Raw genomic sequence first — 26,356 nt, forward strand, 5'->3', positions numbered from 1 at the left:
TCTATAAAACATATATTTTATCAATGATAGGTATGAATAAAAGCAAGGTCTGCGTTGCGTTTAAATATTCAAGAATCATCAATTACACCAATCATAACAATATATAATCTGAATATTGATAATCTTTACAGTGGGAAGCTTGTTTCTTATGTATTCTATCAGTTTTCCTACACCGAAAATTTAAAATGAAAATATGTAAACAATTTACTCTATCCGTTTAACGAGGACTAGGGTTAGTATTCATTTATTACATTATTTGAATTGTCAACGCCAATTTTAATCCAGCAAGCTGTATAGGAATTATATCTAGTGAATTATATTATTATTAAATGATCTTCAAGAACAATCAAATAAAGATCATACAAATGAAAAAGATAAACAATCAATTCAATGATATCGTTATCATTTGCCGAAAAGTTTAGTTGGTAAGTCTCCGATAAGAACCACATTTTTTTGCCAGTTATTGGCCTCTGTTCTTGAGCATAATTCCTCTGTTTATGGTTACTTTTAACTAGCTGAAATAAAAGCTTATCCATCATTGGACGATATATTAATTAACTAATATGGCGCTGCGCGAGAAACGCCGTCTTTGCAAGTTTGTATCAGAATGGACGAGGCGTAGTGAATTTTCGCCGTGGCTTGTGTCAGTGAACAACGATAAACATAAGGCGTGCTGTTTATTGTGCAAGAAAATATTTCCAGTTAGTCATGGTGGTCTGCACGATGTGAAAACGCATGCTAAAAGTAAAAGACATATTTGTCTATTACAACAGCAAGAAAATAGAGCAACATCGTCAACGGGGCAGGTTTGGCCTACGCTAGGAGATTTCCATTACCCCAACCCTTCGATTTCAAAACACGGCGAGAATTTGGTAAGTACATAGGTATATGGATGAACTCAGTAATTTAACTCTAGATTTACTATAAAGGGAGGTAACTAAATAGTTTGAGCATCATTATCTAGTAATTTTATTAGATATTAATTTTAATAGTGAGAAATTCTCGATCTACATTTTACAAAATTAGCTTACATGGCAGAGATACCGTTTGGTTTCCGATTTTGCACTACGAATTCAGGACACTTCTCGTCATAAGGTAATATTCCAAGTATTGATTTTTCACGGCCATATTTTGCTGTGCATTAATATTTTATGGTCTTAGACATTGAAGTACGATTTTGTTAGCATCTGTCTCAATAATTTTAGGTAATTTGTACTGAATTGTATTTTACAACACAGAAATTATTCTACTTGAGCTGGTGAATTGTATGTATAACATAAATCTAATTAAATACATTTATATAAAGGCCTATATGGGTGTTGACTAATATGTTTGAGCAAAATTACTACCAAGTAATATAGTTTTTGGAAGAGAGCATGCCCATTTGTATTTAAGGAGTAACTAAAACAAATAGGTTAATTACTAAAGATTTACACAAATTGTATTTATCTGGCTTAGATAAAATGTTGTGATAGATATAGGCACTTAAGTTTTATTTTAGAAGATAATTTATTATAAGCCATTAGGTCTAGAATATTTTAGAAGCTTTTCTGATAATACCAGAATAAGAGATTTTAAAAGTATTTGATTGTACTACTTTTATGTTACAGAATAATGTCTTTAGTAAAACATATGTACAATATACTAACATTAGTAAACATTTTTTACTGTTGAATTTTTCTGGGAGTTCATGTTGGTAAAATAACTAAAAAGGCAGCGTACTGTAACCTAAATAATTTTGAGAACCCTGCCATGCTATGTCAAGTTACCAATAAACAATAAAGTTGTATTAAACAAATAAAGAATATGCTTTCTGAATGATAAGTAAGTCTGAAACTAGCTTAGCGAAGATCCAGTTATTCTGTACTACTTATACTTGATGGATAAAATGGAGCATATAGAGTATCTGATGTTTTTGCATTGCCAATATATAGAACATTGATTTTAATTTTTTACCGAAACTGAAAAAGCTCTAATTGTACAGAAGGAGCAAGTTTATATATACAGACCATCTTAGTAATTATTATTATATTGCAGGCTAATGGTAAAAAAATATTTTGTTTTGTTTTACAGCATTGATTCCATTTATAATAGGCAGCTGTCACCAGTTGTGTTGCAGTTATATGAAATGTTTGTTATTTATTTTTAAAACTTGTTTTTTGTGACTCCTAGTGTTTGTTAGACCTAGAATTTTGTTAAAAATGATGTGAAGATATATCATACCGTCCTGTTGTTTTTTAGCGAAATAATTTCTTTCAATCTTAAATAATACTGTTTTTATAAGCAAGAAAGGTTTATAACCCTCTTAATCAAATTAAAAAAATACTTATAACATGTGACTCTTTGTATTGACTATGTCTATTACTTTGTTTTTTTAATAACAATACATGTTTTTGATTTGGTTTGTCATTCTAACGAATTTGATGTTGATGATATTTGATAGCATAGTATCAGAATACTTAGGTCTAGAGTGTTTTGGCTTTAAGCCTATCTCTGCCCAGTTCTCCATATTTATAATTGCCTAGAGAACTACACAGACCTGAGGCTTGTTTTTTTTTATTTAATTAAAAGGGAAGTGAATATTATAACCTACTGGTTATTTAGGCACATGCTATTCTGTGCTCACACATAGGGTGGCAAAATTTAAATTTTTTTCTTTTTTCGTATCCAAAATAAAATATTTGCATAGCATTAAAATAATTATATGTTATGGTACTTTATATTACTCAAAGATTCATATAATAATAAAGTTAGCTTAATGAGGGGGATGCACTGTAACGTACATAGATTTGTGGATATCAACAGATACATATACAGTGGAGTCCCGCTAATCCGAACACATGTAATCCGAACGTTGGTTAATCCGAACGGGTCCAGGAGGAATTATTTATAACGATAATGAACAGTTATAGGAACTAATTACATAAAAAATGAAAATGGGTGCATCATTTTGTACATAAACAAAGAAAACGTTAATTAAATAGACATACAGTATTTTATTAAGACAAATTGTGTACGGTACAGTACATAAATAATGAAGTTAATTACTGTATTAAGAAGTGAAATCAAACAAAAATTGGACGTACAGTACTGATATTATTATTGAGTACAATATTAATTGTTAAAAGACATAAATTCAGTTATTGTCTTCTGTCGCATTAAAGAGAGTCTATTGGATGACTCATAGTTTCGTACAACTATTGAACGCTTGGACCCGTACAATATCCAGTACGCTCACATTGCTTAACAATAGAACTGTCACACTAAATACGGTAAATGTGCTTAGTATTCGCAAACACGTTTATTTGTCAAGAAATACAATGCAACAGTCAGAAATAATGTTTTAATAAACAATATTGATAATTCTATAACAAAATAGACCCATTCTCAAGTTTAAAACCGTATTTTTCTGTAATTCTGGCTAATCCGAACAATCACATAATCCGAATAGGGCTCGGTCCCAATTAGGTCGGATTAACGGGACTCTACTGTATATTGTTCTAGGGAAAACACTGACGTGTCGCCTACTGCTCTATTACTCTCGGATTGAGAAGTAAAGAAAACCAAGTTTAAACCACAAACTAACTAGTAAAGCTACAATTAAATCATTAAAATTTAGTTTGTTTAGTTTTGCATTTAGACATATAACACAAATAATTTGCAAACAACGCCTTTTACTTTTTATTTCAATAAAAAAAAGGGAGCCTACCGGCTTTTGGCCCATTTCAACTAAACTTCAGCTATAAACATTCATATCTCGGAAATTTGTAATTCGATTTTTATAAAAGATAGTTACAATTTTAATATTTTCAAGTAAGTAATGTTGAATGACATAATTAAAAGTTGTTATCAAATAACCAGCTCAACTTATTCTTGATCAAGTGGTTAAAAAAAATATATTTTTTTGTAATACCAATCCAACTTGTACCCAATTGAAACAGCTTTTATCATCTTCAAGATCATGTTTACCTAAGTTTGTAAAATTAGTTGCCATACTAACAATAAAACTTGTATACAACATTAGTAATGTTTAACATTCAATGTTACTAATTAAAATAAACATCAGTGTATTATTAAAAATTTGTTTTAGCAATACTATAGCTATTGATGAGTAACATTTGATAATCTATCTTAACTATTGATTATAGTTAGAAACAGAGGTTGGATTTAGAATTATTTGAAAGTAGGCTAGTACACTCTTGGTTCCATGGGTGGCTTAATCCGTTTTGATGGATTATCGATGGCATCCACAGTAAAACAATTTTACATTAAAAATGTATACAAAAGGTTAAAACTAAAAATATCTTAGGAGGACCAATGGAATGTAGTAAATTTTGTAAGTACTGCAATTATTAATCATAAAATAGTGTTAATAAGAAAAAATAAAAGGTTAAATTTTTGGGCAATAGAAATTGACCATTATTTATTGCTTCAGAGTAACGGTGAAATTCTGGAATAATAATCTATAGGTACCAAAGGTTTTAGGTACAGAACATACCAATATCAGTTAACCTCATAACATTATAAACATGTAAATAGAGATTTGGAATGTGATAAGTTGTAAATCGGTATCATAGCCCTTATTAGAGGGGAATATGCTCTTAAACTATAAAACCTTACAATCATGTTAAAAATCTTATAAAGTGTAGTCTACCAGTTTTCATCTAATTACAGAATAAAAATATCAAATGGGTATATTAGTCGGTCATTAGATTAGATGCTATTAATTTTAAGTGGTCATAAAATCTGTAAATGATGTCCCAAAAATCACAAATATAGTAGATTAATGGATTTTATTGTTAGAGTTATATATATTAAATCTACAGCCTCTGCATCCACTTCCCAAGGTCAGATAATAGTCTGGCCTTGATCCAACTCAAATTGGCAAATCTAATTAATCTGTCCTTACATGATTGTATTAGCTTTTATGAATCCAAATGTTACAATTCAATCATTTTACATTTAAAATGCAGTTGTGGACAGAAGCCATAGAAAAATTATATAAATAAAAGGAGATTTCCTGACTGATTCATCAATGCCCAACAAAAATCATGAAAGATAGAGACATTAAATTTGGTGCATAGGTTTATCTTGAAGCTCTAGAAGCTCACCAAGGAAGGATTTTTCTCTACGGCCTCTGGCGTCTAAAAATGTGCATTGATGTAAACACGTATTATTTCATTGAAAAAACTTGTTAAATGTTATCAACTCTTCTTTGTAAACATTACAATATAACAACACAATCCTAGATGGTTAATTAATTTAACTACTATTTTAAATTTGTTTACATTTATAGTGTTATAGTCTTGAAAGCATAGAGTATGCTTAAAGTAACAACACTTCTTTTATTCAACATTTTCTGTCATTGTTGAGCACAGAGTTTATCAAGATAATGAAATATTGGAAGTTGTAAAAATATATGTTTAACTGTAAATTGTAGAAAATATTAAATATGCAGTTTGGTCAGTATTGTATTTGCAGATACCAAAGACAGTGATTATATCTAACTCTTACTACAGAGTCATAAGACCTATCTTAGATGTCTTTTGACAAAAGTAGGCTTCTGAGGCCTGCATATTTTCTTGATTGGGAAACAAGGCAAATTCAACTATGGAACAAACAATATTAAGACTCCCATATTGTTTCTAAGAACTGTGCGGTATGTATGTATTTTCTTGATCAGAGCATCAAAGCAAACTTAACTTAGGTAACAAAAATATCTTAGACTGTAAGTCAATTACAATGACCAAAAATATATGCTTTATAACTGAAGTAGGCTTTTCAGATCTTTGTGTATACATATTTATATTTTCTTGATGGGGAAACAAGACAAACTCAACTACGTTACCAAAAATATCTTGGACCAGAGTAAATTATAATGGCCAAAGTATACACTGTTTAACTGAAGTAGGCTTCTCAGACCTTGTATGTGCATATACAGAGTGTCCCACGAAGAGGTTTAAACGTTTGATTTTATATTTTATTTTATACTTGCCCATTTATGCACTGAACATTTCCAAACCCTACCCAATTAATAAAGTAGGTTTTAAAAATATTCTTTGCAAATTAAAGCTCCCTACCAATTGTAGAAACAAAATGGTGACTTAAGCTCCTCCATTACAGTTTTACTGATATTGAAGTTTGAGGTATGTTTTTTAATGGTGAACAAAAAGTGAAGTGTTGTGCATGGGCTATTGCTTTTGGCAACATTACATAAGCAATTAGACAATTTCAGGTTGCCTACCCAGAAGTTGAACTACCTAGCAATCCAATAAAATCTAAGTGGAAAAATCTTTTGTTAGGAACTGGAAGTGTTGTAATAGAGGATCAAATGAGGAAGAGAAGTATTAGTATGCGCATCAATGGGGTAGGGTACGACAAGCGGACCCGGTGTTTTATATCGAAGAATGTAATCATTGATACCTAATATTCGCATCTCAAATCCTAGACTATCAATCGATATAAAAGTATCTATAGTCCTCAATAACAATCATATGGTTTTAAATTAAAATATGGATTTAATATTTACAGTGATGAAACAAATTATTATAAGCAAAATTAGAAAAACTGAAGACGACCATATTTGCTTCTCTCACAGTTACAGTTGTTTCTTTCCCACAAATTTCACATAATGGATTTTTCGGTACGAGTCCAACATGTTGAAGCCAGGTAAAACATTTCTTATCATCTTTCAAAGCAATGTCGTGTAGTTTCAAAAATTGACTGCCATTTTTAATAATCAAATGTTACTTATATTGTAAAGTTGTATGAAACTTTACGTGGATTATTTGAAAGTCTTTACAGCTGTTGATATAGATTATTTAAGTTATTTGTTCAAAATAATTAATCAGTATCGGTTGATTATATCGGTGGCTATGATTAAGTAATATCGTTTGCCAATTTCGATATAAAAAACCGGGTCCACTTATCGTACCCTACCCCATCAATGCTCTGCTCACCAGATAAACCGAAATAACTAAGGAAGGTTGAACTTGAAACTGGTGTTCCAAAGCCTTCAGTACAGAGAATAATTAAGAAAAACTAAATTAAATTTTACAAGTCACCTAGTCCATATTCTTCTTGAAGATGATCCGGAAAGGCGAGTGGAATTTTGTTCTCGCATCATTAAGTTTCATGATCTAGATCCTAATTGGCATACTCAAATTGTTTTTTCAGACGATTCTACTTTCTACCGCAATAGTGTTGTAAATAGGCATAATTGTAATTGTGACGATTCCACTTTCTACCGCAATAGTGTTGTAAATAGGCATAATTGTAATTGTGACGATTCCACTTTCTACCGCAATAGTGTTGTAAATAGGCATAATTGTAATTGTGACGATTCCACTTTCTACCGCAATAGTGTTGTAAATAGGCATAATTGTAATTGTTACAAAACCGGTAATGCACACATTCTTGAACAGACTACTCAAATCAAAAGGAATTACTGTTTGAGCAGCTGTCAGTTGTAATGGGCTGCCATCTTACAACATTTCAGATAGTACAATGACTAGGAATAGTTATGAACAGGTTTTAAATGGACAAGTCTTGCCTGATTTTATGGTTCCAGAAATGGATCAAACAATCTTCCAACAAGATGGTGCTCCTCATCATTTTGCAAATCCTGTCAAAGCGATTACTAAATGACAACCTTTATGGCTGTGGAATTGTTCATGGAAGTGATTTTTTAGATTGGCCACACCGATCCCCAGATTTACCTGTGTGTGATTTCTTTCTGTGGAGTTACTTAAAGGAACAAGTTTATACTCATAGCTTCAATAATGATGAGGAATTAAATCAATAAATTGAAGAGTAACTTCTTTGGATACCGCATAATTTCTTTGTAAGAGCTTACGATTCATTTGTTAAGAGCTGTTATCAGTGTGTCACTGTGGTGGATTACAGTAGAATAATTGTGGACTGTAATTGGAGGTTTTTTTAATAGGCTATGTTCTAATTTTCTGATTGAAATGCTTTATTTCTCTAGAATATGACAATAAATAATTTTACAAAACCAAAAATACTGTTTTTAAATGCCACCATTTTGTTTCAATAATTTATTGCTAGAGAGCTGAAATTTCCACAGAATATTTTTAAAACCTATTTAATGAATTGTGTAGAGTTTGAAAATGTTCGGTGCATAAATGGGCAAGTAATATAAAATCACACGTTTAAACCTCTTCATGGGACGCCTGGTATCTTCATCAATGGGGCGCCTGGTATCTTCATCAATGGGGGCATCAATGCAAATTTAACTAAGGCACCAGAAATATCTTGGGTAATACTATATGGACTGAAAACCATGACCGATTGCGCCTGGTCAAATTTAACATGACTATTTCAACAAGTAAATTTTATTGTTATTTGATGTGCATCAATTATCAGTGTGTTAAACTATTAGAGCATTTTTTAGGTACACAGAATTCTGATATATTTTGTTTTTTTAGTCAGTATCAAAATGGACGAGGAAAAAATTGTGTCGGTGCTGAGTTGTCTGTATGATGTAGTAAAATTTTAATCTGCATAACTACATCCCAACATTTTTGTATTATTTTTATTACAATGCTCCTTACAGCTGGCATTGTACTGACCTGGACGTTTGCTCCACTTCTACTATAAACTTCTATGTATTGAATGTAATATGTTATGAATAAACTACAACTCAACCCGACAAAACAACAGTAATGTTCGACCTGTTATGTTGTCATGTTATAACCTTTGGCCATTGCTCAATGCTTTATTTTATCCTGAGGAAAAACCTTGCTCGATGTTCTGGTAGAATTCAGTTTTGCATGATCAGAAACGCAGAATTTTAGGTCACGAATAGGTTGTCACCTGTTTATTACATCTTACTTATACAGTGTTAAATTTTCTATTATAGGTTCATGAAGATAGCAGTAGGGAAGGTCTATTAGACGGAGAATCATCCAATTTACTTAGAGAAGCCACCAAGAATTCGGAAAGCAGTGATTCAGAAGACTTAGAGGCGGCCGAGAGTGTTGCAGACTCAATGCATCCCATTGCCATGGCATCCCCGGGCAAGATGGAAACCCCACAGCAGTACTGTCTGCGGTGGAAATATCATCATTCCAACCTGCAGGTCATGTTCTCACAGTTGCTGGAGCGGGAGAGCTTCTGTGATGTTACACTTGCGTGTGAGGGGAAAACACTCCGTGCACATAAGGTAGGTGTTTTAACCCTTCATTATGTAGTATAAACACAGTGTAGTTTTCATCGATATTCAGTAATAATTTATTCACTAACAATATTTTATACATAAGCTTGAGATTTTAAAATGAATCAATCAAAAAATGTATTTACGTCAAAGCCAATGAGTTTAATAATTTAGGAAAAGAAAAATACTATTTAATTACCCTAATAATACAAGTCAACAAAAACAATATTTTACAGCTGCATCCGTTATTTTTGCTAATATATATTTTAAAAGTCACTGGTTCTAAAAATTAATTTATCGAGTAATTGTGTTTAACACGTTGACTGCGGTAGACACACTAATGTGAAGTAGCCTCTTGACGCAAGACAAGAACACTTGAGTATAGAGCCACAATGAAGGTGTTAACTACATGTATGTACTATAATAGGACAGTTATTTTACATTAGTTTAGCACGTTGATTGTGGCAGACGTATTAATGTAAAGTTGCCTCTTGTACAAGACAAGAATACTCAGTATAGAGCTGCAGTGAAGGTGTTGAAGTGAAGTTTTTATAATAAGCTATATTATCATTAATCTGGGTAAAAATGCAACATTAATGATAAAACTAATTCTACATAATGGTTGCACGTAGGCTCATAAAAGTAAAGTGAGAAATCTTTTTTTACAAACTTATGCACAACTATTCTCAGCCTGAGTTGTGGTTATGGCAATATACCAATCACTTCAAAATGTAAAAAGACCTATTTCCCTTAACTTTAAGAGTAGTCTTGCTAGTGGTATTGTCTTTTCGAGTACGAGAATAAACTTGAACTCTGTCGTCTTCTTTTTCTACTATACTCTGTATTGCAACTATATGTCTATGATTCATGTTTTGTCTTAATTGCTGAATTAGAAGGCCTGAATCGTTGTCATTCTTTGAAATCTCTTGAACACCAGCTTCAAAATATTTTTCAGAGTCTCTATAAACGACATTATAAAAAAGTCCTTTTTGTTAATAGAATAGAATGATGTCTATCAGGATTGTCAGAATCTGACTCATCAAGCTATAAGAACGCTTTATATTTATGCATCTGCTTTATTATACGTATTGCCTGTTCCTTAATTTTCTCCTAGGCCCTGTCTTTATGTTTCCACAGTTTGTTAATCTCTTAGAATGTTTTAAGAATTTGTTGTATTTTTGCTCTCTGAATCTTGTATTTTCTTTTTCTGCCGATTCCTTGTTTATTTTTCACTGGTTATCAAAAATAAGTTTAAAAAGAAACATGGGATTAGAAATATATTAATTAAATATTTATTTACTTTATTTAGATTATGAAAGACAATATATTTTATAATTAGATATGTTTATAGATGTGTTTGGATAATAATATGTTTATAAATAAATGGAAGTTCAAGAGTTTTTACAATCCACTTCTTAAGCAATATTATGTTTTGCATTCAACTTTGGTTCAAAATTCTCAATGTCTTATGGTTATGTTATGATCAGTTAATTAATTAGAATGCAGTCTCTAAATACATAAATAAAAGTTTATTGAGCAATTGAGAAATCCTTACTTTAAATGTTAAGGACGGGATGCTTAAAAAGGTGCAGACTTTAGAACTCACTGAATTTTCAATAAAAAGTTCTGACAGAATTTGTATTGAGGAACATACAAATAATCAGCTGATAGTTCATTCATTGCCTATAATATGAACTGGAAGACCAAAGAAATCAAAACTATAAGCTGTATCTTGCACAGGTAATTAGTAGCCTAGTTTACATTTAAAAAATCACATACAGTATATAAAATAAATGTTGTAACTTATTATCTATTTAAAAATAAATGTGTCTACAATTTACTGTAAACATATCTTTCTAAGATTGTAGTTTTCTGCCATGGAATGGCTGAGATATAGTTGTATTTTTATAAGCAAAGCCAACTTATTATAAAACTTAAAAATGTAGTATGATTATAGTTGGTACAATCTCATGTTGTTTTTTACTATAATCAATTAATGTTTTTACGATTTCTGCGATTGAAGATTAGTTTTAATGAGAAAAAAAATTATAAGGACCGTTTTTGAAAATAATTCAATCTGCATTAGCTCCACTGTATGGATAGTGCAGGGATTAACACGGCCGTTGTTGCTTTAGCGTACACTTCCAGTCAGTCAGCATCCAGCCTTGATACAGTGGTTATACGATTTTTCACAGCTGACTAGTATTCAGTGACAGCAATTCACAGAGAACTTAGCACAGAAAGTAATTAGTGAAGGTGTTGTTTGGAATGGGTTAGATTTAAAAAAAATTGGTGGAACAAACATTAATGATAAAGAGAGAAGGTTCTCTGTTTTCACCAATAAACTTGTTGAGAAAATCAATAGAAGGTTTTGGGACAATCACCAATTCACTATCTCAGAGTTTAGTGACGAATTCCCACAAATTTCCTGAAAACCAAAAGGTCATTGTTTTCCTCAAATGCTTCAGAATCACAATCTATGATGTTTCTAGAGGTGTTTGTTTTTGTTATACAATTTAAGAGTCATTTGTATACTTATCAAGTGTACTCAGTCTAAGATTATCTTAATATGTCAATGATTTAGCTGTTAAACCTCTTACAGCAATTTCTACTGTGTAATGAACAAGTCTTACACTTTAACATGCTTAATGTTGCCTTATTGTCATTGGAATGGTCGCCATACGTAAATTGAAATGACATGTCAGCCAATGTGAGTGATAACTGTGCAGATTTAAAGCACGCAGTTAGGTTAAATTAAAAGTTAAAAATTTAATTAAATTTGTAAGTTTATTGTTTAGTAGGATTTTGAATTTCGTTATGAAGAATGTGTTTTAATTTTACGTCATGGCGATTATGAAAGTTGCAGGCTGTTGAGTGTTATTTTGAGTGCAATGTTTGTAAAAATAGGGTGTGATTTGGAAGAAAAGTATCACAGGTGGATCCGGTTTGCATTAACAAGGTCCTATGGTGAAGGATTAAGAATGCTACTAATATAAAACATATGTACACTACCAGTAGTGTTTGTTTCTGTTGCAGATGATGTTGTCTGCATGCAGCACCTATTTTGACTCTATATTTTCCCAACATGAAGAAAACAATCCTATTGTGATCTTAAAAGACGTACGTTTCGCTGATATTAAAGCTTTGGTGGAGTTCATGTATAAAGGAGAGATAAATGTTGAAAATGTAAGTATTTATTATATATATTTTAATTACCGAATATTTAAAATCCATGTCTAGATATAGGTTTTAGATGGGTAACCACAATGGAAAAGGAAGATAGATGAGTCTTCATTTATAGTGTGGAAGTTTTGGAACATATTCTGTGGTTATTAACATAATGCAAATTCTCACGTTTTTAATATATGTGTTCGTGTAATATACAAAGTAAATATGAATAGATATATTAAGATGCAAAGTGATGTTTTCGCAAATTTCCTAACAATTTCTAGTTGAACATTTTTTCTTAATACACAACTTATAGTTTTATAACTGTGGAAACATTTTCAAACTTGCTGCAAATTTTCATGTCACTGTGCTCTTGAATCAGGCCCGTACTCAGACCGGTCTGTTTGGACAATTTGTCCGGGGCCTGGAATAAGCCGGGAATTTAACGGACCGGGAATAAGTTTGTATCTTGGTTAGTTCTACTCCTGTGCCGTGGCAAGCTTCTGTCCCTCCCCCCCAAAAAACTGTAACAATGGATTGGACAATTAAAATCGGCCGACCGATCGTTTCTGACTTCGTCACTAAACGAGTGGTACGCTTTAAGCGGTTACATGGCAGAGCGGTTAACCACGATACAAATGGATTTTATTTTCTTAAGTATTATTCAGTCGCCGAAGTGGGGTCTCCGGACGAAGTTGTCCAACTCTTTATTCTTTAGAGAATAGTGTTTTGGAAAGACGTGTTATTTAGATAGCACAGGCCTAAAATGTACAGTGTTATAAACAGGCTTCAGAGTTCGGTTCGTTGAATAATATAATGTTTGACGGTTTGATAAGAGGTGCAGCCCGGGTTTTTGACTACACCAGAATGTCACTTAAATTTATACAAAGCTTAATAAGATACCTTTTGGAGAAGAAAGTAGTGGGTTAGTTGCAACAAGTAGTCGAGAAGGGGGTGTTTGCGTTCTGTTGCACAGCAATGATAGACTGAGCTGAGGGTTGAGTGGCAGGATAAACATTTAATGATTATAATTGACGGCGGATAAGTGCCATCTTGTGGTTGCCCTGCTGCTCACGTATGCCATGGCTAGTGTCGAGTATTCTCTATATGTACAACACAAACATTAAACTTAAAGTCTCCGTCCAATCTAGCGCTAACCGCTCGTATCGCGGCTGAGGCCTTGGTTGGTCTATGAAAAATTGCTCCTCACACACGCTCCAATTATCATCAAATTACATAGGTTAAAACGAAGGAAGTGATGTTATGTTTTACGGTCACATCAAAATCTCGACTGAACTGCCTTTACACCGGCAAAAAATGGCGCAAGTTTTGTGTCCAACTAAACATCGCTAGTCTAAACGGGCGCAAGAGCTCTCACGAGCGCTGTCGCAACAAGTGCTGGACAGTTTGTTAAAAGAACTGAGAACAGTATCGGCTATTCAAATTTAAATTATAAACATTGCCGAGACATCACTGTCGTGTGAACAGACTTCGTCTTGACTCCTGGAATAACCAGCGATACAACTGAAGCAAGTACTTGCGACAGTTCTCGTGAGTAAAATTGCTTATATTGTTCACATTATGCTACAGTAGTTGTGCAAATTCTCTCGTGACTTTATTTGCCAGTGTAAATGCAAATTAATGTTGTTGCCAGTCTACAAACGGCAGACGGCCTGCTGATCGAATCAGCCATGCTCATCAGTTTTCATCATCAGAGCGGCATTGGTTGGACGACGGCTGGAAATCCCGTTAGTTCTCCAGTCTACTATTTACCAGAACGACTTCTACGGACACGTGACGATCGTTCTGACGATTCGAACTGTTCATACCAAAACGTCCAACATGCATGAGGATCTTTGTCTTGTTGTTTCGTAGTTCTTTACTGTGATCTAACTGACAGTTGACTGAGTCTGCACTGTCTATTCATGGACAAAAACGATCGGTAGTACTCAAATTACAGATTGGTGAAACATGTTTTTGTAGTTCTTTGTGTATAAAACTATTTAGAAATATATAGCAACAGAATAACATGATTTATAAATAATATTTTAATTGAAGTTAGTTTTTTCTGTGTCTATATATTTCAACGATAATGTGTCTGGTGGTTCTATGCGCAGACTTTAGTTCCTCAATAGTAAACAGACGATCGCTAATTTTTTGTACATGCCCTTTGAAATACACTAGTCAGCATACCTGTTTAGTTTCTCGGACAAAGCTTGTAAACAATAAGTTTGTAAATAATAAATAAAAATAAGCCACTAGACCAGTCTGCGGATTTGGCATATGTTCAAGCTCTGCAAGTTCTCTGTAAGTAACAGAGCCAAGAGGAAAATCGTCATCAGGACCCACTTCCTCCTATTCAGAAGGTAGCTGTTCTTCAGCAGTAGGGTTACCGCTACAGATTTAAAGACTTTTAAAAAACCTAAGTTAGATGTATTTCGTTAGAAGTAGACTTCTTGGACCTTAATAGAGTATGTGTATATTTTCTTGCCAACAAAACAAACTCAATTTTGCTTTTCATTTGAAGCTGTTAACCATGGACACTAACATAATATATATCTAAGCTTACTTCCATTCCTAAACTGCACAGAACTTCACCATGCATTATATAATTAATTGCTATTATTGTCTTCGGTGTAAGGATTCGTCCACACTGCCCTAAAGTAGTTTAATTGTTACTGAAATTGTCGGAACAATTCAATAAATTATCATGGAATGATGGAAGGAAATTGGAATTTTACAAAAACTGTTTCACTCTACGACTTCAGAGTCCCAAAACACTGCTCTTTAATTCTAAATATTAAATGGACCAGGAATTTGGAATTCCTTTAACCCTGGAACTGGCGGTCATATTTCTCTCAGTGGCGGAGTGTTTTTAGTACTTCATACATTGCCTTATATTTATTTTATTATTACATGTTTACTATAAAGTACCTATGTCATATTATATTTTTTTATTCAGCATTGTTCAAGGAACATTTTTTACATAATATAATTAAACAAAAAAATATCCTTACTCTACCTCTTCACGAACAAAATTTTTTTTAGAATAAAGAAAAGTTAGTTCAAAGTTTTTGATTTGTAAAATTGTTGTTGTTAGTGATATGCAAAATCCAAAATATAAAAACGAAAGAGCATTTAATTCTGAGTAAAAATAAAACAACACGTATTTTATAAGGTATTTATTTTTACATGTAGTAAACGAAACAAAAATCATCCACTGACATTCGAAAGTGCTACTTACCAACAAAAGTAAAAACTTCAAAGCTCACTTGGATTTGTACAATCTTGTAACTATTAGTTCATATTAATTTTCAATATTTTAATTTTGTATTATATTATATTGTTTTTATTATATTCTGATTGAATGTCTAAATCGGAATCCTCATCATTGCTTATTTCATGTTCAACTAGTTTTCAAATGTCACTTGAACGATCACAGAAATTACGATCCATTACGTAAACACGCACAAAAAAACTTACTATTATTGTGTCATATACACAACCATCATTACAACGAACTCAAACAAACAATAAACCAGACAGAACACCATGCAGCTGACGAAATAACAATAGCCGAATGAACCAGTTGACTCATCGCTGCGTGCGCAACTAGCGCGGTACGCGGGAGAATGTAAACAAACAGTTCAGAGATTATAAAACGTATGGACGTGTAACGAAACGATAAAATTATTTATTAGTGTATTATTTATATAAATTGAACCTTCCACTTTCGATTGGTATCAATACTAATACTCTTTGATAGTGTTTTAAGTACGTAATATTGAGAAATAAAAGACATATTAAAACGCCCGATATCGGGCGCTGCCATCTAGGATGCGACTAACGATATCGGGCGTTTGCCAGTTCCAGGGTTAAGTGACTTATCTCAGGAGTGTTTAGAAAATAATAGAAAAAGAATACATGATTAAATGAATTTTCCGACAGGAGTTTGCATGCGAAGCTGCGGATAACTGTGCTAGTATTGTATATTTTGGTATATAAATGTTTTGGTATGGAAATTTTAGTCTTATTTAGTTGTTTTACATTTCAGTCTCACTTGTCATCCCTTTTAAAGACGGCAGAAGAACTGAGGATAAAGGGTCTAGCGGAAGTGTCATGGCGATCAGAGGGGGAGGGTAGCTGGCGCAGTGTAGAGGGAGGGAAGAACATGGAGAGGGGAGGAGGGGGAGGAGGAGTAGGGGGAGGGGAACAGCAGTGGAGGGGAGGTGAACGCTGGGCAAGTGATCACAACACTAGAGCTCCACAGTTTGTTGATACTAATGAAGATGTAGACTCAGATCCAGAACCACCCCCGCCCAAGAAAATGAAGCCTCCACCTGCTCTTCTGCCCCACCACTCTCTACCACTTCCTGTCGCCGAACACTTCAGCCCCAAAGTGACCAGTGTCTCTGGGGCCGTTGGCTCCAAAGAAGAATTCACTGTAAGTTTTATCAGATTTACAATAAAATTGAAATATTTTTGAAACTGCTGGAATGTTGTATGTGTGAGAAATGAAAAAATATAGTGGAAATTTACATTTCAATACGACATAACTTAACATTCAATAAATTTTGCAATTTTTATAAACCAGTAGAAGTTGTTTTACCTGAGGTTTTATTTAAGTGCTGTCCCTGAAATACTTGGCTTTTTATAGAAAGCTGCTCATTTTAGTGATTTTTTATTTTAGGAAATAACAGATTCTTCCATAATGGAACGTGTTAAACTAATCAACTTTTGCTTAGTAATACAACCAAACTAATAAAATGCACATATTCTAGTAACTAGTGAATTGTGCCACTAATATCCTTATGAACAATATAGAGTACTGTAATAGACATCACCTTATTTATTGCATTTTTTTCTTTTGCCATTAAACATTATTGTTTCAGAATTGATTTCAATAGAATAATAGTTTAGTTGAAGAGAATGTTATATGTACAAGTACAATATTCAGGACTAATACTAAACTGTTAAAAACAAAAACAAAATAGATCAATAAATAATAAGGATAAAGTGTATAAAACAATGTTATAAATTTAGGACAATTTTTGAAACAAAATACAATTTTACTGTAAATCAGGAATGATGCAGATATTATTATTCTCTGACACAACCACTTACAGACAAAGCACACATGGGTAAACATCTTTAAAGGTCTGTAGCACACAGTGGCCAAAGCCAATTATCTCTCCGCTTTAACAATGAATTTGATTTTTTTAAATCACAATTTGTTTCAGCTCTTGTGAACTGTTTTTAAATCCTAATTAATGATTCTGTATACATTATTGGTTGGGTATAAGCTGTTTAATAAATATTACATAGTTATAGCTATGCATCTATGCACGTTCTTGGCTTTTAACGCTATTTTATAAATGACATCCATCCAAGCTCTTAGATTACTTAAGATTAAACAATAATTTATCACAATTTTATTTCGAAATGTGAAGTATAATAAGCATTTATAATATTGTGTTTGAAGGAACAGAGAGAAAATGTGCCAGAGCCTGAAGTAACAATGTGGGAACCCGAGGCGGCAGCGGACGATTATGAAGACGAAAGTGAGACTCCACCAAAGACTCCCGTGGTGAGTTCTTTCTGTTATGTCCAGGAATGAGCAGGTGTGTTTTGGCTAGCCATTGGCAGTGAACTCTTTTCTGGTAACTTCTATTATTCAATCAAATAACGATGTATGATGTATACCTATAATTGTTTTGCTCTTTTTCAAATGATTGAAGATTATTCTTAGGAACCTCCTTCAAACAGTGTCTGTAACATATCTTAATAATAATAATAAAACCTACTGCTATTTTTGGTACACATTTTTTTGACAATTAATTATTTGGTTTGTTTTTTGGTCTCAGGCATGTAGTAGTAAATCCATGTTTTTCATGTACATAATTATGAAAGCCTTCCTATGTTCCAGCTGCAATCCGTCATTAGAACGAGGACTACTGTTTTTGGATCGATTCCATTGTTGGAAATCCACTTGATTTACACTAAACACAGAATAATAATTTGGTTTAGTTGGATATTCATATCAGTTCCTTTCAGAGATGCTACTAACTCAAAATAATTTTAGTATATACCAGTGCTGCCATCTCTCTCATTGTACAGACTCATAGAATTTCTCTCACATTCAGAACATACAATTACTAGTATATTTATTTTGGATCAGATTTATTGTGCCATTTATCTGAAACACAACTGTATTTCATGTTGTAGAGCTCCGGCTATAACACTCCAATCTCAACAATCCAGCAGCCACAACCCACCTCCAACCCTGACGAAGATCGGCCTGTCAACCCCTTCAGTGAATCTCACCTTGCACCGGCAGGTAGGCACTTGGAATACTCTTATCTTACTAACTTTTTTATTAAAAGATATTTGTTGACCTAAGTACATAATACATTTTTAGGGTGATTTGATTATTGTTATTTATAATAATTGTCAAAATTTTGATATCTTTTTACTAAACACAATCAAGGTTATTAATGTTTTCCAAAATTCATGTGTACTGATTTTTGTTTTTCAAACTCTAAATATAAAGTTGGTACTCTTGTGGCTTTTCATTATAACACTTCTTATTTCATGGTCAGGTGGCAGATTTTATGTGCTTTTTATACATTCAAAGTTTTAACATGTTTGACTTTTTTGAACCTCTTAACTACTGCAAGATCAAGTGCACAGCAACACCTAAGAGTCAGGTGTAGTTGCAAGCTAAGATGCCCCAGTGCTGAGTGTTTTTAATTTTTAGTGGTTTTTAACATATTCATTTAACTTGTTATTTAGATATTGTTTTTGTATTCAGGACAACTAGGTTTTAACATTTTCATATTAAACATTTAGGATTTCAATAAAATAGGCAACACTGTAAAACAACAAACAGGTTCTCCTGAACTCACTCACAGTATAAAGCACTTGACATCAAAGATAGTTTGATTGATGATTATAGATAGCAGCACTAATCAGACATCAATCACCTAATTGCTTCCAAGCTAAAAGAGCTCTATATGTGAGACCGTGCAGATAACTGGTGGTCCCTAAGGATCTTCATCCCAGTTTTTCAGGCAAGAGTCACTGCCATTATATGCGCATGAAAATCTTCATCTTTGGTATAAGAGTAAGACAATGAATATTTTCACCAGAGTTTAAGCTGTGATCGCATTTTTTGCATTTTGCGAAATGAGCTAAGAAAATGCGATGCTGTTGGGAAAAGGTCTCGCAAAATTTTGACGAAAGTGAGAACAACTAACAGCGAAAAGTACATAGCATTTTACAGCATTAAACCATTTTTAAAATGATACTATAAGGTAGTATATTCTCTCATCACATTTAATTTCATATATATATAAAATATAAGACACCGTGCCGCGCCGCTGGACAACGAACTTTCTGGTTGGAAAACGTCTGCCTATAGACCCCATAGTATAGATACCCTCATTTGAAAGTTAACCACACAGTAACTAATACAGCTAAATTTACAGGAGTTACATAAAGATTTTGCTTCTTTACTTCTATGTTTAGAAGTATAAAGCAAATTATTTACAAACAATAACAAACTGTTGTGTCTGTAAGAACAACAAATTGCCAAATGGTGCAGTGTAGCGGGTATGGCGGTTATCGCAAGATAACCAGATCAAGCAACGTCGAGTGTGGCTGCTGCTTGGATAGGTGACCGCTGGGCGATCCTGTCCTTGTAAGCGGGCCCGCCTGCCCGGCCATTGGTGGTGGTTCTGAAGTCACCTTTAAGCCGTTGATCCCCAGGTTAAGTGTTAGAGAGGGCTTCTTAGCCCTAACTTCGCGTGGTAAAATAAGACATTCTTTACTTTACTTTTTACTTTAAGAATGAAAAAAGGCACTGGTTTTTGGCACTTTACTACTAAACTGCAATTTTAAAAATTAATTATTCATTGTTAAACCTGCCATTGGAAGTCCAAAGCCTATATGGCTGATGGGAAATGGTCGAACATATTAAAACAATGTTTAACTTATTACGGCCTCCTCTTGCAGTTAACCCTTTTAGCCCCGGCGTCCGATATATCGGACAGAGGTGGTCTAGCTAAAATGCCCAACGTCCGATATACCGGACGTCTCGAGAATTTAATGTAGCTGGCTAATAATATGTCCAAATGCCATCAGTTTCAGTATAGTAGTCGGTGAAGAAACGGGCTACATGCAAAACAATAAACCTTCCAATTGGCATCGTATTTCGTCGTCGTTGAGCGTAGTTTATTTGTCGATGTCAGCTGTCAGACGACTTCAGTTGCATTGTTGTTGTATGCTGACTTATAACCTCAATTAGTTTGAGTGATTGAAAGCGGTTGTTTTTCGTGTGATTTTTTGTATTATTAGTAAAAAAACATGAGTGAACGTCGTAGAGAAAAGTTACCAGTGAGTGAAAACACTTTGATAAACACTATTATACCGACCACACCCAGACATGAATCGTTATTTGACATTTTGCTTCTACTGATTACTAGATTAGCGTAGAACAATATTTCGTCAATATAAAACAGGAATTGTCTTATCGCAAACCCCTCCCCATCCTCAGACAGAGGTCAAAGTCGAGCGGTCTAGTAGATAACGTGATTGCAGAGTCTCGCCGCCCGTTCAGCTGGTGCGTCGCTTTGTTGTACTTCCGTGTTTTACCTCTACATTTCTCCAAACACAAAAATTCAATAAAAACAAACATGATAAAACTAAAACTAAACTCTTTATTGAAAAAAACACTCAAAACTTGTTTTTATTCTTGATCACACTCCGCCACCCAAAATGCGAGTGCCATGCCTTCGCGCTGATGTCAACGAATGAAAAACATCCCTCGAGATAGTAACTATTAGTAAAATATCAAATTCTAGAGGATCTGATCAGAAATATAAATTGAATTCTAATGGAAAGGCAATTATGTACCGTGCAAATCATGTGATGCCGCGTGGCCTGTCGTAATCGGGATTCTCGAGAAAGATAAGATAACAGCGACAACAATACCAATCACAATGCCTGGAAATGCTTGCAAGTTTGAATTAAAGAGTTGTTTTTTCGTTCTATCATGTTTGTTTCTATAAACTTATATTTTTGTGTTCTTCATACTGGTGTGGTCGGTATAATCCCAAAGTACCCTATTATTAGTGGTGAATGTACTATTTTTGAAGACAATGAATTGAGTTGTTTATATAAAATGTATATATTGTAAATATTATTTCTTTTACTTTTTTGAAAAATTAAACAAGTTTTAGTTTTACAAACCATTACAATTAGTTTGTGTTATTTTACAATTGTTATTATTTCAAAAGTGCAAAAACAAGTATTCATATCTGTATACTTCTACTGACGTGTATGTGGAAATATATGAAAAAGTGCTTATGCAGCAATACAATTAATTGGATATATCTCCTGCATTTATCAAGGAAAGTTCTTCAAATTTTGTGTGTGTAGTAAGAAATATTTGTACAACAAAATTGCTTCATTTTTCAGGGGCTACAATTTTTTTTTCTACCCTTTATGTATGTCCAAACTATAAAAAATGAAAAAAATAAAAAAATTTTTATGTATAAATACGCTAAAAAAAACAAATCATTCTGTAAAAGTACTTTTTAACTATTACATCTAAGAGTACACTTATTTGTGAACAATTTAAAACAAAAACCTAAACATTATCTTAAAAAATAAGAAAACTAGATGTATTTTCCCCCAATTCTGCACTACGGTCCCTTATCGCCATGGGCTTTCTGGCAAGTCCATGGAAAAATGGCTGGGGTTAAAAGGGTTAAGGGTGCTAGTGAACCATGCATGATCGTCGCAACACCGCCCTTGACAAGCTGACGGTTCGCGTGTTCCAACGAGCAGGCACCAGCTGCGGTAAATTAACAAAATCTGTTTAATTAAAGTGGTGTTGAAAACTATAGTTTTAAATTGTTTACACAAATAAATGACCTTTAAAATAAAAATAATGACTGTAAGCTCAATAACATGACGAATGCGAACCCGGTTAACAATAAAAGTTAAAATGGTTATTTGATAACAACTTATATCCATATAATTTAAAACTTCTAAAAATAAATACTCTAAATAAGTACACTTGTACATATAATGTATAAAGCTTTGGTCTTAAGGATTACAAGTTTTTCTGGTTATGAATGTTCAAAATTGCAGTTTTGGTTGAAAACGTCACAAAACTGCACCTTTTTTTGTTCTTACCGACATAAAAGTTTAAATTTAATGCTTGTAAATAATTTTCTTTATAGATAGATTTAGAAATAAAGAAGCTAAATTTCTAGTTTGCCTAAGTTAGTTAGTTCTAGTACTTTTAATCTCACTCAACTAGTTAGTTTGTGGGTAACGTTCAAACTGGGTTACTACAGGTTATAGGTTACATGTCCGAATACTGCCCAATGCAGGTACTGATTACGTCATATTATGGACTGATCTACCCACACCTTTTTTACGGATTGTCATTGTGGGGAGTTTGCACAACCGCAAACTTTTCCAGAATTTTCATCCTTAAAAAAAAAAGCAGTTCGAACAATTGCAAAACTGCAATGGAGGACAGCTTTCAAAAATGTAAAATTGTTAACATTACCTTGCCTCTACGTCTTGGAAATATGTCTTTTTTTCAAATCCAAATGCGAACACACAAGAGGTAGTGATATACACTCTTATGCAACTAGAGGCAGGGATGATTACTGAACTGGGAGACACAGGACGGTAGCTCACGAGCATTTGCCTTCTCATGCAGGAGTTTGAATTGTCAACAACTTGCCGAACTCAATTAAAAGTGTCCCCATGCTGAAGGCATTCAAAGCTCATCTAAAAACAACATTGATGAGTACACATGCGTTCTACAGTATAGACGAGTTTATGGCACACAATCGGGAGACCTCTCAATTGGTTGACTGACCGGGGAAGTGGTGGATAAATTAGAATGAGTGAGAGAGAGTGAAAGCAAAAATTGTACCTATGGAAAGGACTTTGATGGTAGAACAAATGGAAAATTTAGCTCAAAATACTTGACGATTGCTATAACATTGTTTTTATGTTTTACGCAATAAATAATTTATTATTATTATCTATACTTTTTTATGCGAGAGCAGTATCCAACGAATGGCCATGCTTGTTTCCAAGATAGTGGTGCTGATGTGTTATGGCTGACAAGCATACAAACGAAAACGAATGTTGTATGCTTCTAAACGTCATCTTGGTGTCTGTAACTAGTGCTGGAGATTTTTTAGGTTGTGTTATAATCAGATTTTATTTTGAAATGACAGATATTTGTAAACTGTTAAGTATAATCAATTTACGCAATTTATGATCTCTATTCAAGATACTAATAGAAAGGAATCCATTTCAATGACGGTTAAACATTGATGTTTACAAAACAAAGAAGACTACATATTTAATGATGTTGGTAGAGCCTAATAAGTTTTATTTAAAGGAAAACTAATGTTAAGTCACTTCTTTAAAAAAAATAAAAAATCACCACACTGTTTTAATTTTGTGTTTTATATAAGAGAAGCCTTTTAGTTTTTTTGTATATTTTTACAATAAATTAAAAATTGTATGTTCTAACTAATCTGTTTTTAATGAAACCTCTTCACAAAAATCTGTTAATTGTTGAAGTTCTAGCTATTTTAACAACAGTCTATATATTAATGTAATTATAGGTTCTGGAGGCTAAAGTTTTCGATAACTTAAAACTTTTTCGATAAGTAGTATTGGAATCTCCGCTGAAAACCAATGCTAAATAAGTGTTACAGGACAAATAATTTTGCTAAAAAATCTGAAGAGCTTGTAGCATTTTTGCTAAGAAAATTTTCATTTCAACTTAAATCCTGATTTTTACAAATATAGTCCTACAGTGTTGGGCTCTTCAACAAATAAGCATATCTGGAATTATCTTGTCGTTGATCATGTATTATTGTCTTCGGCAGAATCAACAATTTCACTGTTTGTTGAGTTCCTGATCGTGAGAGGTCTTGGGGAACAAAAGGGATGATGCATTGAGAAACCTGAGCTCAGCAGCTAATATGACAGGTCCTCAACCATCTTTGGAATTCCGAGGTGTGAATCCTTTAGGGCCGTCTCAAGGTGGGTTCACACCAAACATGTGAGGAGGTAAGATTGCATAAGGGTTTAAAGATGAGTACACTGGTTTTACAGTCACCTTCATATGTCTAATCTTTTCTCCTTAAGTAGATCTCTCTCTTCTCAGATAATGGGTCTGAACATGAGACATGGAGATCTGGAAACATTTTCATAGGGTCGGTACTTTTTTGTATGATTCACTCTTAAGACTTGTGTAATGAGCAGGAGAAAACTGTTGAACACCTCTTTTTTAGTGCCCTGTAATAGTAGGGATCATTGTGCCATCTTTGGCAATTGGACAAAGGTGGTGAATTTCTCTAGATGGACGTGGTCGTTTGTTTTCTGTGTTTTGTGGGACTGCTAAGATTGGAAACTGGTAGGCTTCACAGCACACTTTCTGGGTCCACACAAGGCCCTCAAATCTTCAGTGCATGGCAGTTAGCTGCTCTAAATGTCACCAAGAAAGCAAAACAGCTGGTAACTTGAAAATGTGACAAGTCAGGTGTGGCAGTTATTCACATTTACAAAACTAGTATTGTGGTTAAAGAGTAGTCAAATATGGTGTTAACATTTATATCAAATCTTAAACTATCGCATAGTTCTATATTTCTTGCCCATTTATTACTAAATTAGTTCAGAGAAATATCCAACATTTAATCCCTTGTACGCCACTAATAAATCCATTAACTATTCTATTATGCCAAGGCAAGTAAACAAATTTTGTTTCTTTAAGTTCAAAGGTAATTTTTATTATAACTAAATCATAAAAGGTAAAAGCAAAAGAGTATAAAACAGAAGATTTAACTTAAATTTAGCGTATTTATTGATGAGAATATTTACAAAACTGTTTAATTCAAATAAATTTCAATTTCATAAAATGTAATTAAACTGAAAATTAAACATTTTACTATAAAACAAGATAGATATTTCAAACTAATCACAACACTACAACACGATGAAGAATAATAATGAGATATGTAGTAGATGCACACTTGTGAAAACCAAGAAAGCAGTAAAACGTGCCATGGATATGTTTGGTTATGGCTCTTCAGGAGACACAGAACTGATGAGCAGATGGTCGGAGTTAGACAAAGGGTACTCCCCTCTCCCTACCAAGTGAAGGTCGTTTTAAAATACTTCTTTGGCAACCGCGACAAACACATGGATATAACTGTATTTGGCGTTTAGGTCAAAGTCTTACCATTTTAATATATCTGTCTATGACGTGGGAATGGTTAATACAAGTTATAAATCAAGTAAAATTACCATAGTTTAAATGGGATTTAATAATAATTGGAAAATAACAAATTTGTATAACAAATAACAAAATATATATAAATATAGTAAAATAGATTTTACTATATTTATAACTCTACACTAATATTTTCACTTCATTACACATGATTATAACAGTAAATCGTGTATTGTACAAAGAAATAAAAAAATTACAAGGCACTTTACACTGAGAATATTGCAGTCATGACCTGACTGTTCAAGAAAGCGACTCACTGAATTGTAAAGCTTAAGTTTGGCTTTGTTTTGCAGAATCAACAAAAATAAAATATAAAAGTTTGTTTGAGCTAATAGAGCAACTCTTCAACTTGAATTGCATGTGTCATTTCACTTGGTAAGTTATAAATTACGCTAACAATTACCACTTTAGATAGGAATACTTTTATAGCTCTTATGGCAATTTAGAAACACAACAGAATACTAATTGCAGTCATAAAATAAATATTTATGGCTCAAAAACATTTTATTCTAGTCAAAAACTTACAACAGGCAAGATTTAGTACTTGATTTGAGCTTTCCAATGGTACAGTTTGGTTGGTCAACGTCTACAAACCAATCCAGCTGTAATTTTTCAAAAATGTTTTAAATGTCAGCTAGCAGCACACAAAATCTCATGTTTTAGAATATAGTAAATTG

General features: G+C 33.1%; 1 protein-coding gene across 6 annotated transcripts in view; it reads left to right on the plus strand.

Moving 5' to 3' along the window:
- The first annotated feature begins 541 nt into the window (after positions 1-541).
- LOC124372925 (protein bric-a-brac 1) overlaps positions 542-26,356 on the plus strand; it is a 57,300-nt gene continuing 31,485 nt past the window's right edge. The window contains exons 1-6 of one of the 6 annotated variants that reach the window (XM_046831353.1): positions 542-872; positions 8,882-9,184; positions 12,212-12,361; positions 16,398-16,787; positions 17,826-17,930; positions 18,569-18,680. In XM_046831353.1, the coding sequence (XP_046687309.1) occupies positions 564-872; positions 8,882-9,184; positions 12,212-12,361; positions 16,398-16,787; positions 17,826-17,930; positions 18,569-18,680 (1,369 nt within the window). In that variant the 5' untranslated portion in view covers positions 542-563. The other 5 variants (XM_046831348.1, XM_046831344.1, XM_046831339.1 and 2 more) reach the window with 5 other exon arrangements.

Source organism: Homalodisca vitripennis, chromosome 1 (assembly GCF_021130785.1).
Source record: "Homalodisca vitripennis isolate AUS2020 chromosome 1, UT_GWSS_2.1, whole genome shotgun sequence".
Classification (NCBI taxonomy): domain Eukaryota; kingdom Metazoa; phylum Arthropoda; class Insecta; order Hemiptera; family Cicadellidae; genus Homalodisca; species Homalodisca vitripennis.